General features: G+C 35.5%; 4 protein-coding genes across 4 annotated transcripts; 3 read left to right on the forward strand and 1 right to left on the reverse strand.

Annotated features, from left to right (window-relative positions):
• The first annotated feature begins 560 nt into the window (after positions 1–560).
• LOC142516788 (ethylene-responsive transcription factor ABR1-like) lies at positions 561–2,540 on the forward strand. Its single transcript, XM_075619883.1, has 2 exons — positions 561–1,076; positions 1,568–2,540. The coding sequence occupies exons 1-2, from the start codon at positions 719–721 to the stop codon at positions 2,296–2,298; spliced, it is 1,089 nt and encodes a 362-aa protein (XP_075475998.1). The 5' UTR covers positions 561–718; the 3' UTR covers positions 2,299–2,540.
• A 1,745-nt stretch (positions 2,541–4,285) lies between these two features.
• LOC142534838 (glucan endo-1,3-beta-glucosidase 8-like) lies at positions 4,286–6,053 on the forward strand. Its single transcript, XM_075641574.1, has 2 exons — positions 4,286–4,777; positions 4,891–6,053. The coding sequence occupies exons 1-2, from the start codon at positions 4,425–4,427 to the stop codon at positions 6,005–6,007; spliced, it is 1,470 nt and encodes a 489-aa protein (XP_075497689.1). The 5' UTR covers positions 4,286–4,424; the 3' UTR covers positions 6,008–6,053.
• Positions 6,054–7,290: 1,237 nt separating this feature from the next.
• LOC142534962 (iron-sulfur assembly protein IscA, chloroplastic) lies at positions 7,291–9,895 on the reverse strand. The gene is made up of 3 exons (XM_075641633.1): positions 9,576–9,895; positions 8,362–8,580; positions 7,291–7,624 (listed from the first exon to the last, which is right to left on the reverse strand). Exons 1-3 carry the CDS (start codon positions 9,748–9,750, stop codon positions 7,482–7,484), a joined length of 537 nt encoding a protein of 178 aa, XP_075497748.1. The 5' UTR covers positions 9,751–9,895; the 3' UTR covers positions 7,291–7,481.
• Positions 9,896–19,615: 9,720 nt separating this feature from the next.
• LOC142516804 (mitochondrial pyruvate carrier 4-like) lies at positions 19,616–20,164 on the forward strand. Its single transcript, XM_075619885.1, has one exon. It carries the CDS (start codon positions 19,689–19,691, stop codon positions 20,025–20,027), a length of 339 nt encoding a protein of 112 aa, XP_075476000.1. The 5' UTR covers positions 19,616–19,688; the 3' UTR covers positions 20,028–20,164.
• Positions 20,165–21,421: the final 1,257 nt, after the last annotated feature.

Here is a 21,421-nt window from a genome sequence, read left to right on the forward strand (position 1 = left end):
CACGTGTTCCATTTATTTCTTATCCACGTAGGAATATATTATGTCCGTCCATCGCCGACAAAAGATGACAAATGGCCATCCCTTAACTGCGTACTTGTGAATTCACCCCCCCCCCCCCCCCCCCCCCCCCTATTGACCACTTCAAAGATTCTTGCTTCTAATATTTTACTGAATGTAAAAAATTGTTTATTTAAATTCATATATATATATATATATATTATAAAAATTTATTTATTTAAATATTTATATATATATATATATAATACATAAACAACTCAACAAAATATGAAATGACATTATATTTATCACAAAAAAAATCACATGCATTAATTTTTGCGCAAATATAATATGTATATATAACTTTTAATGTCAAAAATTAAATTATAAAATATTATAAGAAGATTCTATTGCTTCGATTTGTTTAACTTTGTTTTATTAACGTATTTACAAGTCAAATGACACATTTGACAGTGGTATTTCTTTTTGTCCTATCCGTTTTTAAAATAAAATAATAAGGTCAAAGATTTGAACATTCCAGCATGGGTGTATTATAAAGTCCCTGGAAGATCTTCGGTTCTTGCCAACTTTCCAGATTTAGTGAACGAGCAATCTAACAATCTTCTTCTTCTTCTGCTGATCAATTAGTTCTTTTGATACATTCAACGAATATATATACAGTTTCTTATTGATATATTTCAGAAAAGATATTATATAATACATGTGTGTATTCAAAGTGGCGAATCCAAAAGAAAACTTCAGGCAGAGCGGTGGAAATGACGACAGAGATGAATTGTTTGAAATTGGAAACAGGTTGGATTTTATGCCTATGCTTTCTGGGCTGAATAGAGACCAAGAAATGTCGGCTATGGTCTCGGCTTTGGCTCGTGTGGTGGCCGGTGACAACGATGGGGCGTTGGCGGATGGCGGCGGCGGCGCTGGTTCTTCATCTGCATCCAAAAGGGGCCGTGAGGAGCTGGGCAGTATTGATGCAGATGAGTTTTCGGAATCTATTGGTGCGGTTTACGGAGAATACAGAGATTTTTTAGCTACAAGCTCAAATATGGTTGCAGCCTCGGGTAAATTACTTTGTGTAGATATATTTCATTATTATTATTTTTCATGAGACAACTCAAAACACTTAAGAAAATTATTACAAATCAAATTTGATACATTTTGCAAGTTTCCATGATCTCTAAAGTTGGCAAACATTGCTTGTATACTTTGCATGGTGGAAATTAAGAACTTGCTATCAACTCTCTGGAAACCAACAATGTAAAATTAGGCTGCAGTTCCAAAAATCTGGAAAGAAAGTTGTATATTTTCGTCTGTAACAATGAGTTATTGTTCCTAGATCACACGGTTGAGAATTATTTCATACCAACATTCAATCAACAAGAGTATGTTAGACTGAAAAAATCCTGAAATGCGAATTAACCACACAGATCTACGTACGAGATTACAATCATTAAGAACTCACTCGTGCTTCGCTTATTTAACACGAGTTTATGAATTTTAGACTACGATTTTGCTTTAGGTTTTATTACTTACAAATTATCACAAATTGCAGAAGCGAATCTGAGTGAAGCAGCTAACCGACCAAGCAGTACAATCATAACATCAACAGAGGCAACGGGAGCAGTATATGCATACACTCCCACATATAAATACAGCCATCCCCACAAAACCAGCGCCAACGAATCATCGTCAAGAATACTAAGCAGCAGAAGATACAGAGGGGTGAGGCAGAGGCCTTGGGGCAAATGGGCTGCCGAAATAAGGGATCCATACAAAGCCGCAAGGGTCTGGCTCGGCACATTCGACACTGCAGAGGAGGCTGCTACTGCCTACGACGAGGCAGCCCTCCGGTTCAGAGGCAACAAAGCAAAACTCAACTTCCCGGAAAATGTCAGCCGGATTATTCAAGAACCTCCTCCTGATCATAGTAGCCAAACCAAGATTTTTGGCATTTCGGGTTTGTTTGATCAGCCGATTCCCCACGGACTACCTCAGTTTCAAACGCAGAATCTGGTGAATATTCATGATAGTTCTTCATCGAGCACTTCACAGTCTTCTTCCTCCTCTGGGATTATGACTCTTGATGATATTAATAGGAGGCAGGCATCAGATGGAAGCTGCAACTTGATGAATGAATGGATGCTGCATCCTTCTGATTTACTGTCTCCCGATTTTCAGACCGGGTTTCCGAATTATCCAATGTTTTATCCAGCGGATAAACCCCCGCCAGGGGATGGAGACATCAAGGAGGACGGTGGCCAGAGCAGTGGAGGTGGAGCTTAGATTTCGTCGGAGTTCATCTGGATGATTGAATGTCATCTAGCTCCTTTTTTCACTGCAATTATTTTTAAAAAAATACAAAATTGTTTCGGGCTTCCATATTTTTCAGCTGTGGCATTTGATCGATTTTTAAAGCGAGAAAGTTAAAACGAAAATATATGGGTATTATATATTACGGGTTTGATTCATAATACAAGTCCAAAACCCTTTGTATAAGTTTGTTATAGAAATTATAAACGATGTTTATACAATTTTATAAACTTCTTTTTTATGTTTCATGAATTAGGGATCTAAGCTAGCATATTTTGGATTTCCCTCGTTTAATTAGTAACATGATTTCAAGCATAATACTATTAACGTGACATCGAATATTATTGATAAAATACAAGATGTTTCTACTTAACATAAGACGACAGTGAAAAAATACAAATTTACATGAAGTTTTTTGTATTATTTCTATTTCCACTGCCATACAAACATCTTATTTGTTTTTGGTTGATGAAATTCACTGTTGATAGATATCTAGACTTGAAGTTTGGTTTCATGGAAGTGTGGCGAGGAGTGATTATCTTCTTGCATAGAAAAGATTTAGAATTTTTAAAAGGACTTTTATCGATATTAAGAATTTATAAACTATCTATAATTTGTGATTATATTAATAACTATCAAATTGGCATAAGAATTATTGGTGGTTATCATTAATCCACGATGTTCCATAATAATAAATACCAAAAGGCTAAGATTGACACTCATTTTGGTTATCTAAATTTATTATTATTTCATTTAAAAAGGGAAAAGATAATTTCTTTAGAGTTTGGTATTATGAAACTGCAATGTCCTTGTTGAATGATTGAATATTTGAATGTGGATTTTACCTAAAAATTGTACTTTTTTCAATGACGATAAATTTATAGGCTGAAAATGGTGAGGAAAAAGAGATCATCGGTGATATGAACTTGAAAAAAAAAAAGCAACATATGCTATTAAAGCTTTAATCGATCTGAACCTCACTCATATTCACTTACAATCGTCCGTGTAAGTAAATGAATCAAATCATGCCGATTATATTCGAAACTTTAGTATTTTAATTTTTTTTTTTGCCAGCTAGAATTCGGATTCAAACATATCCACAAGGTAATTGAATAATTTTTTAAAAATAAATGATCGAAATGGTCAAAATATGTTCATCTGTTATTTAATTATATTATATTAATAAAATATTAAAGTTCGTTAATTATCAAACAAAATATTTTGATCCCGAATTCAATTTTTGAAAAAAGTTTAAATATATTTGAGTTTGATCAAATTTCAAATACGAATCAAATATTTTTGAGTCAAATTTAAAAGCTCACGAGCTGCTCATATTTATCCGGAAGGAAACTCGGTTGTGGATATCTTAGCAAAAGCCGCCTGTGAAAATGATTGGTTTCATTTATTCTCAAACTGTGTGCTTAACTTAACAACCACGTCTTTTTTTGAAGAGACGATCAAATTAGGGTTGCCCATACTTAGATACTTCCTCCAGAATTTGTTTTGTTCTGTTATCAAGATTTGATCAAATCAAGTGTCCATACTTGATAGAATCCTCACCCACATACACTGTTGTTCAGTGAAACAGAATTTATGGCTTTTCAATAGAAATATAAAATCATAATTTGATCACGGATATATATTTTTCTTAAACTAGCTTTAGTAGGTTGTGTCCGAGCATTAATAGCAGAAAAGAAATAACTACTTAATTTGTAAAAAAAAAAACATTTTGTTTGGAATTTCAGGGAATTACACCATTTTTTATTAAATGGTATAGATTATGTTAATATGAGTGATATCACATAATTAAATGTAATATTTCCATATTTTCCGGTTAGAATATCTTGTCAAAGGTTACGTTGTCTCCAAAAAAAAAAAAAATCAAATATAAACCAATGAATATCAAGAAATCACCCTTTTGTGTTTCTCTTTTATCCCATTCCTCTAAACCGACGGAATCCCATCAATTTTCATTCATTCTTGTCCCCAGGAATTCTACCCCCATTTCCCTCAAGAAAGATGACATCCCTGTTGAAAACTTATCATAAGCCAGCTGATTCATATCAGAAGTCTAATTTATCGCAAAGATTAATGCAGGCATGAAAACTATGACCGACAGGAAGAGGGTCGTGATATTAACATGGGTCATGGCTTTTATTGTTGTGCATATCGTTGTGACAGAGGGGGTCGGTGTAAATTGGGGCACCCAAGCCTCTCAAAATCTACACCCTAGCATGATCGTCCAAATGCTCAAGGACAACAACATTGGCAAGGTCAAGCTATTTGATTCGGATCATTGGACGGTTAAGTATTTCGCTGGTACAGGCATTGAGGTGATGCTTGGGATCCCAAACAATCATTTGGCTTCTTTTGCAGATAGCTATGATAATGCTAAGGAATGGGTCAAGAAGAATCTCACAACACATTTGTACGATGGAGGAGTCAATATCAAGTAAGGGTTTTCAAGTATATATATATATATATATATATATATAGACACATACATCACACATGTGTGAGTGTGTCACGTTCCTACAACATTTGATCATGCATTGAATATGACAGGTATGTTGCGGTAGGAAACGAGCCGTTCTTGACATCCTATAATGGTTCAAACTTGGAGACCACATTTCCAGCTCTGAAAAACATACAGAAAGCCATAAACGATGAGGGGCTAGGTGACAAAATCAAAGCAACGATCCCACAAAACGGTGATGTGTATGACTCCGGTTCTGGCGGTCCTTCGGCCGGCCAATTCCGGTCTGACATAAGGGACCTCATGACACAAATCGTCAATTTCCTGCAAGACAACTCCTCCCCTTTTCTAGTCAACATCTACCCTTTCCTCAGCTTGTATCAGGACCCCGATTTCCCTGTTGAATTTGCGTTTTTCGAGGGTGGGGCAACCCCTGTGCAAGACGATGGAATCTCTTACACAAACATGTTAGATGCAAATCTAGACACCCTGGTATGGTCGCTGAGAAAAGCAGGAGTGCATAAGGTGAAAATCATAATCGGAGAAATTGGGTGGCCAACTGATGGAGACAAGAATGCCAATTTTCAAATGGCTAAGAGATTCTATGATGGGTTCTTCAAGAAAATGGCTACGAAGAAAGGCACCCCACTTTACCCTGGAGACATTCAATACTATCTCTTTAGCCTCACTGATGAGAACCAAAAGAGCATTGCACCGGGGAACTTTGAGCGTCATTGGGGGGTGTTTAGGTACGATGGACAACCCAAGTTTCCAATGGATTTCACCGGACAAGGACAAGACAAAATGCTGGTTGGTGCAAAGAATGTTAAGTACTTGGAAACACAGTGGTGTGTGTTCAATAGTGATATCAAGATCATGGACAAGGTCCCCAAAAATGTTGACTATGCGTGCTCAAGATCAGATTGCACGTCGCTCAAAGAAGGCGCATCTTGCAACGCTTTGACTAATGTTGATCACATTTCTTATGCGTTTAATATGTATTTCCAGATGAATAATCAAGACGTGGAGGCGTGCAATTTTGAAGGATTGGCCAAGATAGTGAAGGCAAATTTGTCCACACCGCAATGCCACTTCCCCATAGCCATAGAGAGCCGTGGGTTGAGGCTCAGGATGCAGCAAATTGGAGCGGTCATTTTTTCTGGGATTTCGAGTTTGCTGCTAGTTTTGTACACAACTCTTAGCTAGGCTAAACATGTACACAAAAACGAATGCAAGTACTGTTTGCACATAACTTGTAGCAACGGTCCCCATCAGAGAAACACCTCAAAAATCAATTCTGCCATATATCACACTTCCTCTGTACCCAGGGGAAAACCGAAAAGGAAAGCCACCAATCAGATTTAAAACATGTTATTTTTATAAAAGTACAACTCTCAATATTATTAAATCAACCCTAACCACCCCATTCTTCTTAGTCCTGTACTTACAGTAGAATCCAGATTTTCTCTACAAAATTACGGTGCAGTCAGTACAAGTAGAGCCAAATGAAAGATAAAAAATTCGCTAATCTTAATTATTAGGCATATATATGTTGGACATTAAACTTTTTGGTCAGAAGTACCGGCTCATGCTATGTGCAACATCACATAGTTTCAAAAACTTAAATCTTAGCTCAACACTGTAAACACTTGATATCCTAGCAAACGAGTACTTGCTACAAAAAATATACATGTCATCCAGCCCAATCTCAGACTTTTGAACAATGCTGGATTTCCCAAGTGCCTGAGTTCCCATGATTAATAGACCACTAAAGGGGGGTTAGGGGCTGGCCTGAACTAATGCAACTCCGACTCTTACGTCTTCAAGAGCATGGCTTATACACAGACACAGGCCTTGACCTTGCGGTTCCTCGGATGTAACTGAGCAGGAAACATATTCAAAAGATGATTGTTTTATCCTGTCACATCACATCGACTGACAGTGCATAGAGTAAGAGGACCCGACCCCACAAACAGGGATAATGGATCCCAAGCCCGTAGGCCTTGGCCGTATGTCTCATCAATCTCAATAACAAAAAATTCCAAGAAAATAAGGGAATATCTATTAGGTAAGGTATTTTCACATCTATAACTATCAGGTATGTCAATGATAATTTCAACTCATAATTAGCCACTCACTAAAATTTATTGAGCGAGTTATTTTCCCTGATTTTGTCCAGTCTCTAACTCGAGTAGGCAGGGTGTTATCGGTAAAATTTACGGCGTCTTCTTTCTTGTTTGTTATTTTTTGCAGTTTGTTATTTGGCTAGAAAAGGCCACAGATTCATGATCACACCCACTGAAAATGTTCCATCATCATCCCACATTCCAAATAACCCTAATAAACAAACAACTGCTTACGTGGAAAAGATGAGTATTAAATAACATCAATGCCATCACACAAGCTTTTCGATCAGAACTCGGTATCTCATAACTTTGATCATGAGTTCAAATCACAGTGAACTTGTATTTTCACATGTGGAAAGAAAATAACGAATTTTAAAAATTTTATTAAAAGGATGTCAAATGTACTTAATCAGATATACAATAGCTGGTTCGACATATTGCTATGACAAATCTCTAAATATTGATACCAGTAAACAAAGTTTGCATAAAATAATGCCATTTCAACTACATTTAAATACAGAATAGAAGTTTATAACCATTTGTAACATGCTCAATCACATTTCTGCGGCAAAAGATTTACCACAGCCGCAGGTCTGGGTGGCATTTGGATTCTTGAAATTAAATCCTCCTCCAATTAGTGCATCGCTGTAGTCCAGTTGCATACCGAAAATAAAAAGAAGACTCTTTGGATCACAAACTGCATGACCGAACATAGAAGTAGAATTTGAGCACAGAAGATGAAAAACGAAACCACATTATGCAATATGTCACAGCTAATAATAGAAACAGCTAATTGCATGAAAATTTCGTGCTGTAGCATGCAACAACAATTATGGCCAAATAGCCATCGTTTTTTAAAGGGTATTCCTCAACTGGATCAAATTTAAAGTTAAGTTTGTATTCCCATGAAGCATGATAAAGAACAATATCAAAGATGATAAAGATAGATGGAAAAGAATGGGTGCATTTTTACAACATGTCATCCGAAGGAATCAATTGCTGATCTGAAATCAATGGCAAACTGGAAAAAACATAATATGATGACAATATTAACTATCCTATGTGAATAGGAACCCTATGTTTTGAGAAGTACTCTAGATTTTAGATTGGGAATTTTGGCCACAGTTGGATTTCCTTTCCTTCATGTCTGATTCGGTAAATAAATCAATCAAAATGACCGCAAGCAATCAACATTTGCACTTGCAAAAAGAACAATCCTAATTAACGCAAATTGTAAAGCTCGCTCGAACAAATTAACCACTTTTATTATATCATGAACAGAGATTGACAAAAGGGTGTCCCTGAAAATATTATAATACATGACAAAAGTGATCAGACTCAAAAACTCTCTTATATATGCTACTAATCTGTGCTTTAAATAATCAAATAAAGAAGTAGCTAAAAAAATGTTAGATGTGACAAGAACAACAATACCTATACTGAAACCATCATACTCCGTTACAGAATCATCAGTTCTAGAGTTCTCTTTGCTTTCAAATTCCATAGTATATGACAAGCCAGAACATCCACCTTGTTTGACACCAATTCTTAATCGCAGATCTTCGCTCCTGTCTGATCTCATCTTGTTTAAATGCTTTAGAGCATTTTCAGTCAAAGCAATAGCAGGTGCCATACCACCGCTAACAGGTGGTGCTACGACAAACACAAAAGTATATTATAATAGTATACCAAAAAAAAAGGTATAATTGACAAATTCCAAACCAAGCAGAATAGCAAACTAAGAATGATTTATTCCTGAAGCATTATTTAAAAGGTCATTAAATCCTAGCAAACTTAATAGAATCACGTGAAGTTGCTTCTCAAAAAATTTCAGGTGAACAGACCACCATGAATATTTTCACTATTGTGCATTATCAGTCTCACAATCGCACGTAAAGAGAGAAAATTTCAATATTTTTGTGCACGCTTGTGTCCTTGATATGGAAATGACCAGAACAAAAAAAATGACGCAAATGAGGTGAGAAACATGGAAAAAAAATTCTCATACTTCTTTATGTGATTATACTTCAACCAATGCAAGGCTTTATTCAATTTGCATTTGGTTCTTTAAGCATTTATAAGTGAAAAGAATTTTCATCTTTCAGGGGAAAATCATACCAAGATTCAGAAATTTAAATTTCGAATATTTCGTAAAAGAACAGAAAACTAAGAGCAGTCCGCGTTAAGGGCTTGAAGGAATAATTGCATCATGAACTATAATAGGCAAGCTTTTCATCAATGGAGATATTGTTCAAGAACCGATACAACTGTACAACAAGTTACATTTCAATCCCAAATTTTAACAAAATACATATCAAACAAAGGCAAGAATTAACAGATATGCAATGTTTTACAGTAGCCTCTGAATTTTACAACTGCTCATCACTAATAAGGTAAATATAAAGCTATTACCTAACATATATTTCAATACCCTTAGTCTGGTTCTCCTCAACAATCCTAAAAATTACAAATTTGTTTCTAAGGATTGAATCGTCGGCTCTTGCATCAAACAAGCACAATCCGAGTCTTTTTACTTTCGTATTATTACATTAAATTATCCCACAAAATCAAAGCTGGAAACTCCAATAAATTTCAATAATCAAACCCCAAAAAAAAACCGATTGTGCGAAAATGTTTAAAGAGATTACCTTCCACGGAGGCCGACCGAATGGATAAAAGGGGCTTCTTTCCATTGAGAGACGCTGGCGAAAATTGAAAAGACACATTAGAAATCGACGAAAATGAAGATTTTTGAATCGAAACAGAAGCTTTTGACAGCCCATAAACAGATTGCGGAGAGCAAAAAGATCCAGAGAAAGCCATATTTTCTTGGGTTCCAACACCTAAATGAAACTCCAGAATCAAGAATCGAAGGAAGATATCCTTGAGAGCTGCTGTATTTTGACTAGCTAGGCGTGTCGTACAATGTAGACTGGTCTTTTGATTTTCTCTTCCATTTTTAAAAAATTCGAGGCTTACTTCTTTTATAAATCCATATAAAATAATGACAATAATAATATTTAAAATCTATAATAATAGTAGCCACAAGAAACTAGATATTTTTTGCTCGACGAGATTTGCAAGTTCCATGAATCTGGTTCCCTTCCGAAAAAATAATAACACATCATCTTTTGAAATTAAAATTTGTTATAATTTAGGTACCAAATTTAGTCGTTTTTTTAATGACAAAAATTTGTGTGACACGATCTCACGGGTCGTATTTTGTGATACGAATCTCTTATTTGGGTCATCCATGACAAACTATTAATTTTTATGCTAAGATATTACAGATAAAGATTCGTGAGACCATCTCACACAAAACCTACTCTTTTTCAAAATAAAAGTAAGATTATGTTCATTTTTTTTTATTTGTCACTAACAAGAGTTCTTCAAACCTACACTTTTGACAATTTTTTTTATTAATAATATGTTTGATTTCGGGTTTAGGTAATTTTAAATGAGTATGGATTGGATTATGAGTATTTAGGTTTTGTAATCGGAAGAGTCGGATAACGAGTTTTACAATCTTCGACTTATTTAGATTTTGATTGTGATAAATATTATTATTTTCATTCTAAACATGTTACTTCTCTCCTCTTTTGATATTTCTTTTTTTTATACGAGGTCTTATGGTGTATTGGTGTATGTATATTTATATATCAAGTTAATATTTTGTGGGATTAACATAAATTGTGGATTTTAACATTTGTTTGAAAGGTTATTAGAGACTGTTGGGTGCAATAATTGTCCCTGCTTGGTAGAGCTATCGAAACGTGCTGCTTGAGCTGCTGTGCGATTTAAAAGATTTGAGTTGCACCATTACCACTAGCTATAGCTTTTGGTAAAGCTTCAAGCACTCGATCCTACAATTGTTATCAGAGCCAAGGTCACGGGTTCGATTCTCATTGATTGCAAGGAGTGCAATTATTGGGAGGGAGATTGTTTGGTGCAATAATTGTCCCTACTTGGTAGAGCGATCGAACCGTGATGCCTTGGACTGCTGTGTGGATTAAAAGATTTGAGTTGCACCATTACTACTAGCTATAGCTTTTGGTAAAGCGGCAAGCACTCGGTCCTAATAAACTCGTTTTTTTAAATGTTTTTTTACTCAATTTATTTTGTAAATGTACATCGGTGGAAAGGAATTTGTATTCAATGCGGTGCAAAGAAGATGATCATCAAACGCCAACAGGAACATGGTCTTGCACTTTCAAATTTCAATGATCATATATGTGTGTGTGTGGTTTTGAATTTGTCATATTCTAGTTAAATATAAGGATCACTGATGTGCAAGTATTCAGCAAGTAATTGTTTGTAGGAGTTATTGTTGCACAAGAGGATGTACTCGGACGTCTGTTTTTCAGGATACAATGGAGCAACTAGCAGTAACCTAACACGAGACACAACTACGACGAACTGAAAAGTACCTTAACTTTATCACGATGGCAGAAGGAACAACAACCGGAGGAATGAGCAGCAGCCGAGACAAAATAAGAGTGTTGAAGGAATGAGACTGCAGTAGAGTGTGTGAGGTGATTCTGAAGGACTTGAGGCTGCTTTTTCTATGTGGGACATTTCCTACTTACCATCTACTAGGCCTTGCTTGTCTAATTTCTCATTCAAAAAGAACAAGCCCAATAGGCCTCTAAGTCCAACAGTTATAAAGCAATGTAATCCCTGCTTGGTAGAGCTATCGAAACGTGGTGCTTGAGCTGCTGTGCGATTAAAAAAATTTGAGTTGCACCATTACCACTAGCTATAGCTTTTGGTAAAGCGTCAAGCACTCGATCCTACAATTGTTATCAGAGCCAAGGTCACGGGTTCGATTCTCATTGATTGCAAGGAATGCAATTATTGGGAGGGAGATTGTTTGGTGTAATAATTGTCCCTGCTTGGTAGAGCGATCGAACCGTGGTGCTTGAGCTGCTGTGTGGTTTAAAAGATTTGAGTTTGTTAGAGTAGGTGCTCGTCGAGCCAAGTGTTGGCCGAGTGTTCACAATGAAACTCTATGTATAAGCAATCTTTATTTTAATAATATTTGAAATTATTGTTTTGGCAAATCTTTATCTGTATACCCATGCTAGTTGCATAGATAAAGCCCTTGAATATACAAATAGTAGAAAGAATATGAGATGCTCATATGATGAGTATCATGAAACTCATATTTGTAATACTGTATATTCTAAACAGTTCCTAGTCGATTCAGCCCGCCACTAAGAAGGATATAGGCCGCTCGAGTTCGAGAATAGTATCTGCGATGTGAGTACCATGTTTCATTGGTAGGGGACATTGTGATGTCCGAGCATGCAGATAGGTGCTCCTGGTAGAGTGCACTGAACAACCCTCCATAAAGGACTTTCCAAGTGGTTCTCACTTATCGAGTTGAAAAGTCCTAGTTTATGGTTGTACACCATTAGTTCTTATGACCCGGGACAATATTGAGACTCTATGTGCTAGAATTACACTTTGACTTGTTTACCGACTCTCATGGGGTTATCAGGTGGCAAGGTTGGGTGTTCTGTCGAAACATATAGGAGTCGATGCATTGTAGTCGGGGATTCACCGCTTACCTTCGGGTATGGACATCCTATGTGTTATCATGTGTATGTAGGTTGAAATCTCTGATCAGAGTATGGTGGTAATTATGAAAGGGGTTTCATAGATTACACCATCGATGCAACTACGACATGACACATAGTATCGATTCATTGACAACTCTCGATAAACCAATGATTGTCGAATCGGTCGGGATATATGAGTTGAAGGGACCGTACTGTACGCTAACCATAATTGAATGGTTCTTGCAGGCACTATCAGTTGATACCTAGGGAATCATGTAAGCGATGCTGCTAGGCGTTTAACATGATTGGTTGAGTACTATCATACTTGAGTTATGACGTTCTTGTTATCAAGGAGTTGATAAGTAAGAATAGAGCAATTGGGGTATGCTCAAATAAGGACATGTTTAGTCCGAATCACATGGAGATGTGAACCCACGGTTAGTTGTATCAATGAACCATTGAGGGCCACACAAGTACTAGCTTTTTAGATCCCGTTAAGAAGTAAAAATAGTTCAATGTGTTGAACGGCTTATAAATGAGTTTATAAGCGTTGAGAAAAATAGAAGTATGACTTCTATGAGAGAAATGTAACTTTTAATTTATGAATGTGTTCCTAAATTAAAAGTAGGCCAAGTGAATAATGTATTTGAAGATTGTGATTTTCATAAACATTATTATGGACTAAATTAAATTAATTCAAGTGTTGAATTAATTAAACACTAGTGGGCCTAGTAGAGTCCAAATAATTAAATTAATTCAAGTGTTGAATTAATTAAATAACATTGGGCCTTGTAGAGCCCAATTGGAAATAATTATTTAACTAGTGGGCTTGAGTAAAATCAAGTAAAGTCTAATTGGGCTCAAATATGTTTGAGACAATTAAAAAGTCCATGGGCCCTTTGTAAATGTTACAAGCCCACTAGGGTTTGCATGCTTGGGAGGTGAAGAGTTGTGAATATTTTTGAATAAAATATTGCATGGCATGCAACTTTTGCTTTTTGCTTTTTGCAACACCAAGACACAACATTCACTCCCATTCTAGCATCTCTCATGGCCGAAATATTGAAGGGAATTCTCTCAAGTTTTCTCTCATTTTTGTGTTCTTCAATTGTTGGAGAAAACACTCACTTCTACAAAGAAAAATCCTCTTAGTTTTCTAGTGCAAATTAAGAGAGGATCTACCTAGTTGGTGGTGGGCTTAATAGTTGAGCAACGGAGTGCTCAAAGGAAGCTTGAAGATAGTTTCTACCATTGAAGAGCTAAGGTGTTTACACCTTAGTTGGAGCCATACATCAATCTTTTAAAGATTGATCGGTATATCTCTCAAACACCCTATGTATGACATGTGTTTGTTTTTGTATTTGCTACACAAAATGTGGGGTGGCCGAAAATTCCAAGCAAAATTTCGATTTTTAAACTTCCGTTGCGCTTCCGGTCACCGTAACCGATCCCCTTTCAGAGTTGCACCATTACTACTAGCTATAGCTTTTGGTAAAGCGGCAAGCACTCGGTCCTAATAGACTCTTTTTTTTAAATGTTTTTTACTCAATTTATTTTGTAAATGTACATCGGTGGAAAGGAATTTGTATTCAATGCGGTGCAAAGAAGATGATCATCAAACGCCAACAGGAACAGGGCCTCGCACTTTCAAATTTCAATGATCATATGTGTGTGTGTGTGGTTTTGAATTTGTCATATTCTAGTTAAATATAAGGATCACTGATGTGCAAGTATTCAGCAAGTAATTGTTCAGTAGGAGTTATTGTTGCACAAGTTATGGACTAATATAGTACAGAAATCTTTCGGTAAAGAAAACCTGCGAACAGCACAGTGAAAAAAACAGTAGAAGAAAGCTTAAAATAAACCAAATCGATGCCCGTATGAAATACAGTGTCCTTAAAACAGATTCGTCTCCTCCGGTATGTGCTTCGAGGATGTACTCGGACGTCTGTTTTCCAGGATACAATGGAGCAACTAGCAGTAACCTAACACGAGACACAACTAAGACGAACTGAAAAGTACCTTAACTTTATCACGATGGCAGAGGAACAACAACCGGAGGAAGGAGCAGCAGCCGAGACAAAATAAGAGTGTTGAAGGAATGAGACTGCAGTAGAGTGTGTGAGGTGATTCTGAAGGACTTGAGGCTGCTTTTTCTATGTGGGACATTTCCTACTTACCATCTACTAGGCCTTGCTTGTCTAATTTTTCATTCAAAAAGAACAAGCCCAATAGGCCTCTAAGTCCAACAGTTATAAAGCAATGTAATCTAACTTACGAAATCAAAACCCAAAATTGAATACTTATCGAACCAAAAATTCAGCAAAATTACATGACTATTTTGGCATGGTAATTTTTCTTTTTGACTTCATAGTACAGATTTTGATAATGAACTTTTATGGCATTCGTGTAATCTAAGAACAAGACATTCCTCATTTTCTAATTCACATTAACAAAACGTACTTATAATCTTGTAATCTAATACACGTAATATGTAGAGAGGAATTATCATCTTGTGCTCCACCTATAACAATTGGATCATGTCGAATTTTTGGATCACATTCCGATCGAAACATCGGAAAATCAATGGATTCTACCCCAAACAAGAGCCTGATCTTCTCCTTGTTTATCCTCTCACTTCACCTCCTAATACAATCACATGGAGTTACATCCTCTCCGGATGTTCAAAAGTTTATGAAAGGGTATGCGGTACATGTTGTGAATAACCTTCCGAGCGCCCCTACTCTGTTCATCCATTGTGCCTCCAAAGACGATGATCTTGGAAATCATACACTTAACTCGAACGAGGAATTCACCTGGAATTTTCACATGAACTTTTGGCAGACCACGAAGTTTTTTTGTCGATTTCGATGGGATAATAGAGATATAGCTCATGATGTTTTTAATTGGAAGCTTTCTTCGTCGTGTGAATTTGATCACCATCAAGCAGAAGGAAATATTTGCTACTGGTCTGTGAGGCTTGATGGATTCTATCTTGGCAATCAAATTCCTCCTCAAAGTGTGATGAAAATATACGATTGGTTTCCGTAACATGCATTGTTTTTGTTTCGTGACAAATATAGATATATGAGACTGTAATAAAACTAATATGCATGGACAAGCATGTTGTATCATCGTACATATACTAGCAAATTTAAAAACTTTAATTAAAACTAAATAAATTATTTGAAAAGGGCTTTATTTTTTTCCCCAAAAGACTCGATTTTAGAGAGTCTTGTCCCCTTTTTTTATGCGTGTTGCATCATACTTATAAGTTTGAGATGTTAATAACCAGGCAGAGCGAGTCACGAGTCACCCCTTTCAACAATTATAGCAACCGAAGAGATCGCCATATAATAAGAAGTAGGTAGACTTAAAGTTATCTTTCTTTTTTTTTATTTTTCTAACTATCTTTATTTATTTAAGTAGAATCCACATAATAATCTTTTTTACTTTAAAATAATAAATTATACAAATTTCTATGAACTTTTGCTATTTTGTAATGTTCAAAAACTCACTTAAATTGAATTTGGATCGAAGGATTTGTTTTGGGGTGGATGAATTTCAAACTACATTCATCTTATGTATTTGAAACCCACCATTATTACTTTTAAAATTGTATAATTCTACATTCAGTAGATTTGAAATCCACTTGAATTTTTGTCCATTCAAACAAGATAAAAAAATTGAAATTCACTTGTATTTTGCTCATTCAAATAAATTAAAGAATTTGAAATCATTGTATTGAAATACATCATCTCAAATCTATCAATTCCAGTACAATCTTATGTTGCGTTTTAAGGATTTTGAAGCTATGAATTTCAAATATATGGATTTTAAATCCATTTGTCTGTTTGGATGAATCTATATTGAAAATTTTCAAATTCATCATTCAAATCCTTATTAAAATAAAAGTCTTCTTTCCAAATCAAATCAATACATCCAAACGCAATCCTGAGTATAATTTACTTGAAATTAAGCACGACACACACAATTTTTTTAAGTTTTTTGTGGAAGTAATTAAGCTCAATATTGTTGTTTGGATGGTTAAATTTCAACAACCTAATTACCCTTTGATGTGTAATGATTACTTGTGACCCTTGAATGCGTACTTGATCATTATATACATATATATATATATATATATATATATATATATATATAATTTAAGCACGTCATTTATGTATGGGAATTTTATGAATAAAATACTGTCTTATAAAAATAGAAGCTCAAATATATTACTATAGTTGCTATGATCGCAGTGGTACAAAAATACTTGTTTAAAGATAAGCTTTAATGGCTTATGCCGCCCTAGAGTTTGGTAAAATGCCTAAATAATAAGTGATTTTATAAATGTTAGCTTGCTTGTAGCATAGACTTACAGGAAAATTTGAAGTTCGGGGGCAGGGTGCCTATAAATTGTTTTTTCTTTATATTTGTGGTGACCTAAGTTTAGGTTTTAAGTAGTTAAAAATGTATGATTTTTTTGTTGATGACGTGTGAATCCATCATCGTTATCTTTCGATGTGTAGTAAGTTAATCTTTGAGTTAATGCAGTAACTTGATTTTTGAATGAATAATGATTGACATGGGGAAGAGTGTAGATTCGATCCTCTTCTTATGTACGATCAAGTGATATAAAAGAGATAAGATATCTTGCATAATTTGAATATGTGAAATGATCGATTGTATAAGAATGTGATTTATTTTGTCATTTTACACCTTAAAAGAGAACAATACATGATTTATGTTGAACCCATTCTCCAAAATCATGAACATCTTTGAATTACACTTGGATAGTAATATTCGACCATGGCCCCATGTGATGTATTATAAATAATGTAAAAGAACTACTAATTGTCGTGCATATTGTCATGCTTGTAAAAATATGACATTCACATATTATAGGTTTGTGCTAATTGACTCCTTTGTTGAAGGACTTAGGATTGCTCTAAATTAATTATATCTCATAAATATTTACCTCATAACATACATTATTGGCCAATGGTGATGGCAAAGAGAGGCCCCAAACACTTCTAGAAAGTTTTTGGGCATGAGTGCCAAATATTTTGGTGTTTAGAACCAAGTTCTGTTTTGAATGAAATATTATTTAAATATGATTAAGATGTTTGGTGATAACCCTATTAGAGCACGGGTCAATGTTTGGTGATACCCCCATTAGAGTCTGGGTCATGGATGACTTGGGATATATGGATATCTCAAATCAGGGTCAATCTACAGGAAGAATTCGTCAGAGGTCGGGCCTGTGAATGATCGAGACATCTTCTCCCCGGGTTATCAAAAGTTTGGGCTCTCATACAAGCTCCCGGATGATTTCTACCTGGGCTAGCTCGATAACAGTACTGCACTCAAGTGTTTGAGTAAGTAAGATCTTGTCTCGATAATCGTTCATGACAAAAATTTACTGATGTGACACGATGAAAAAGTAGGACGGCATGATAGAAAGTCAACATCCAAGTCTTCAAGTGGTAAGTATGCACTGAAAATAAGGAAAAATCATCATCTTCCTTCCTATAAATAACAGTTTCTTCTTGTATTAAAGATTATTCAACCACATACTTCTTTATCCTTCATCTTCATCTGCTGATTTAAGCATCGGAGTGGCCACGTCGGACACTGCTCTGGCGCCCATTCACAATTTCATCTTCTGATTTGCAGGTTACAGTCGATGTCATAGCTTACAGATATACCTTACTTACAAGCTATATCTCTTGCTCATTTCTCTAAACAAAAAACTCTTATCAAATCTGGTGAATTTCCCCGACCCTGCTCACCTGATTCACCCGGATATCATCAACGTTATTAAATGATCAAATTGAGCAATTTAGGGTTAGTGAGTTCGGAACCACCGAACTGAGATCGAAGCTTTCGAAGTCATTTCGGGACATCTGATTCTGGCTAGGTAGCAAGACAAACTGTATGTTACAAGTACATTGACATGTAGCAGCTCGGACCTACTAAACCGAGATCAAACCTTCCAAACTCACACATACAATGAAGAGTCAAAACGAGCATGACACATCACAACAACAGCAGTTCGACTGCGGACCATAAAAACTTCATAATTTGATAAGAATTTGAAGTCAATTCTCTATATATGAGTGTTTCCTATCCATATTATCGAGGCCTAGCAAGGTGCTTACGAAGTTGCAGCAGAGCTAGGCTCAAGTTGCGGGAATTTCGACTTCAGTGGGCTATCGAAAGATGTAGGTATAGCTTCATAACCTTAGTATAGTAGCTCAACAGCCTTAGTACATCAGTGGGCTGATGACGACGTAGGCATAACTAGGTTCAAGTTTCTTAGTATTTCTAAACTAGAGTTCTGAAGTATGTAATGTATTGATCGAGATGGCTGGTATATTATACATTCTTCTTATATACACATTTACTTGATATTCTTTGCATCATTATGCCATGATATTATGTTGCATTATATTATCACGTTGGAACCAGTGTCCTTTGAGATAGAATGTAGTATGGGGTTGCTCAACCATTTTCTTTCATAGATGGATGGGCATCGAGAGTTACAGTGGCCAACGAGTCGAGCGGGCTCTGATGCACTCGGGATATTCTAGTTTCACCTCTTGAGAGTAGTGTGTTAACGACCTCTCATTTAACTGCAACACATGATGGTGCACAGACCAGACATAGCATGGTGATGATCCAATTTTGATCTCAGATATCTAATACATGTTTCATGCATTTGCATATAGGTTTGTATACTTGTGTCTTACGTATTGGAATATTATCGTTCACGCCTCGTTTTCACCTACACCCTATTCCATGACAAATGTTTCAGGTTTGGCGGACTAAGCGGCATTGGTGGTTCCAAGAATAAAAATGTAATTTTTCCTAATAAATATTTACAGAGGTTTCATATTTAATATATTTATATATAATTATATATATATATATATATGTGTGTGTGTGTGTGTATAAAAGGGGTGTTAATTGGGTTGGTGGAGTTGTACACTGAATAATAACTGATGTGGGTTACATGGCCATAAAAAACATATATTGTGGAAATATACAGAGGTTTAATAAGTTTTTACAAAACAAGACCTTTAATTATTATAATATAAATCATAGCTTCTCTCTCTCTCTCTATATATAAGTGTGGCACCGCTGGCTTTTGGCATAAGATAAATTGAAGAAAAGAAAACAAAAGAAAAAAGCAAAATGGTAAATCCGAAGCTCCGGGCTCTTTGGAATCACCCAGCGGGCCCGAAGACGATCCACTTCTGGGCTCCGACGTTCAAGTGGGGCCTCAGCATAGCCAACGTATCCGACTTCTCCAAGCCGCCGGAGATGTTGTCGTATCCGCAGCAGGCGGCGATCGCCATCTCCGGCATCATCTGGTCTCGCTACTGCTTCGTCATCAAACCATGGAACTGGAATCTCTTCGGCGTCAACTCCGCCATGTCCGCCACCGGTTTCTACCAGCTGTTCAGGAAGGCCAAACACGACTACCAAGCCTCCGCCTCTGCCGCAGGAAGCATCGCCGGCGTAGATCGGTGAATGATCATATTAATTACCTCTTGTTTGCTTCCTCCTTTAGTTGTCGTGCAAAATTGAAGTTTCGTAAAAAAATATCATAATATGAAGGATAAAATTGTCCCAATCATGGAAATTAAATCAACTGCATCATTTTATGTATATAAGTATGAATATTGTATAAATCACTCTGAGTTTTTATTGTCTGGTAAATAAATTTTATATAAATTGAAATTGGCAAAATTTATGTTAATATTTTCAAGTAAATAAGTAGTAGAAAGTGAAGTCAATAATTTATTTACCAAAGATAGAATCAGAAATTGGGCTGCCAACGATTTCTATACTATTAATTTATGGATAAATCTAAATCTTTCTATAATTTTGAAGGGATCAAATAGGAATCTTCAACATTGTACAGCAGAATCTTTGACACCAACTACTGCTTGTTGGGTCATTTAATATCATACCTAAATGATATTTATCACTAATGTCCTCACCTACCACCCCCACCCCCCACCCCCCACCCAACCTTCTTGAAAATGATACAAATCTATACACTTAATTAGGTATACAATATTACATTTCATTCGATTTGTGGAGACAATTTGCCACGACAAAACAACCATATATACGGTATAAAAAATCCGCCAATATATTTTACATCTCCAAGAAAAAATTACTTCTTGCTGTCATGACAAAACCATTAATAAAAGGTTTCTACCAAATACCGATTACTTATAACACATCTGATATCATTAAAATCTCGATTTCAAGATGAAATATCGAGTACGAGACTTAATTATAAAAGTCTCCTTACTCAAATTGTCCAGATGTTCTAAACTCTCAAACTACATATGTTTTCCTAAAATGCCCAACATGTATGTCAGTTGCAAAATCAACTGCTGAAAAGCAAGACATATTAATATAAATACCTTTAAAACATATATAGAATATATATCCCTATATAATTTGATTAAATTGAAAAGGATTTTGAATTATTGTCGGGATTGGATTCAATTTGAGGATGGTGATTTATTATTTGGGTTTTAGTTTGACATTTTGTTTGGGCTTAGATAGATTTATATACGGGCTTCCCTTGAAATAAATGAACTTACGTGCAAACATTTTTACTGGACTTCAGATTAGAATAACAAATTTGACAAATAACACAGTCATCCAATTAGTAATAAATATTTGTAATTCTTATGTTGAAATGTGCTATTTTTAAAATTAAAAAAAATGATGTAATTTTTGTTTTGTGAAATGGGTTAATATTGTCATTTGAAGATTGATTTATTTTAGTGAGTTAAGAGTAATATTTCCATTTAGAACATAATCAGACCAATTTTAATTAATATTAGAGAGATTCTTTGTATAATAATAAAGATATATTTACTATTTGGATGAATAGGAAAATA

The sequence above is a fragment of the Primulina tabacum genome, chromosome 1 (genome assembly GCF_025594145.1).
Source record: "Primulina tabacum isolate GXHZ01 chromosome 1, ASM2559414v2, whole genome shotgun sequence".
In the NCBI taxonomy this organism is placed as follows: Eukaryota; Viridiplantae; Streptophyta; class Magnoliopsida; order Lamiales; family Gesneriaceae; genus Primulina; species Primulina tabacum.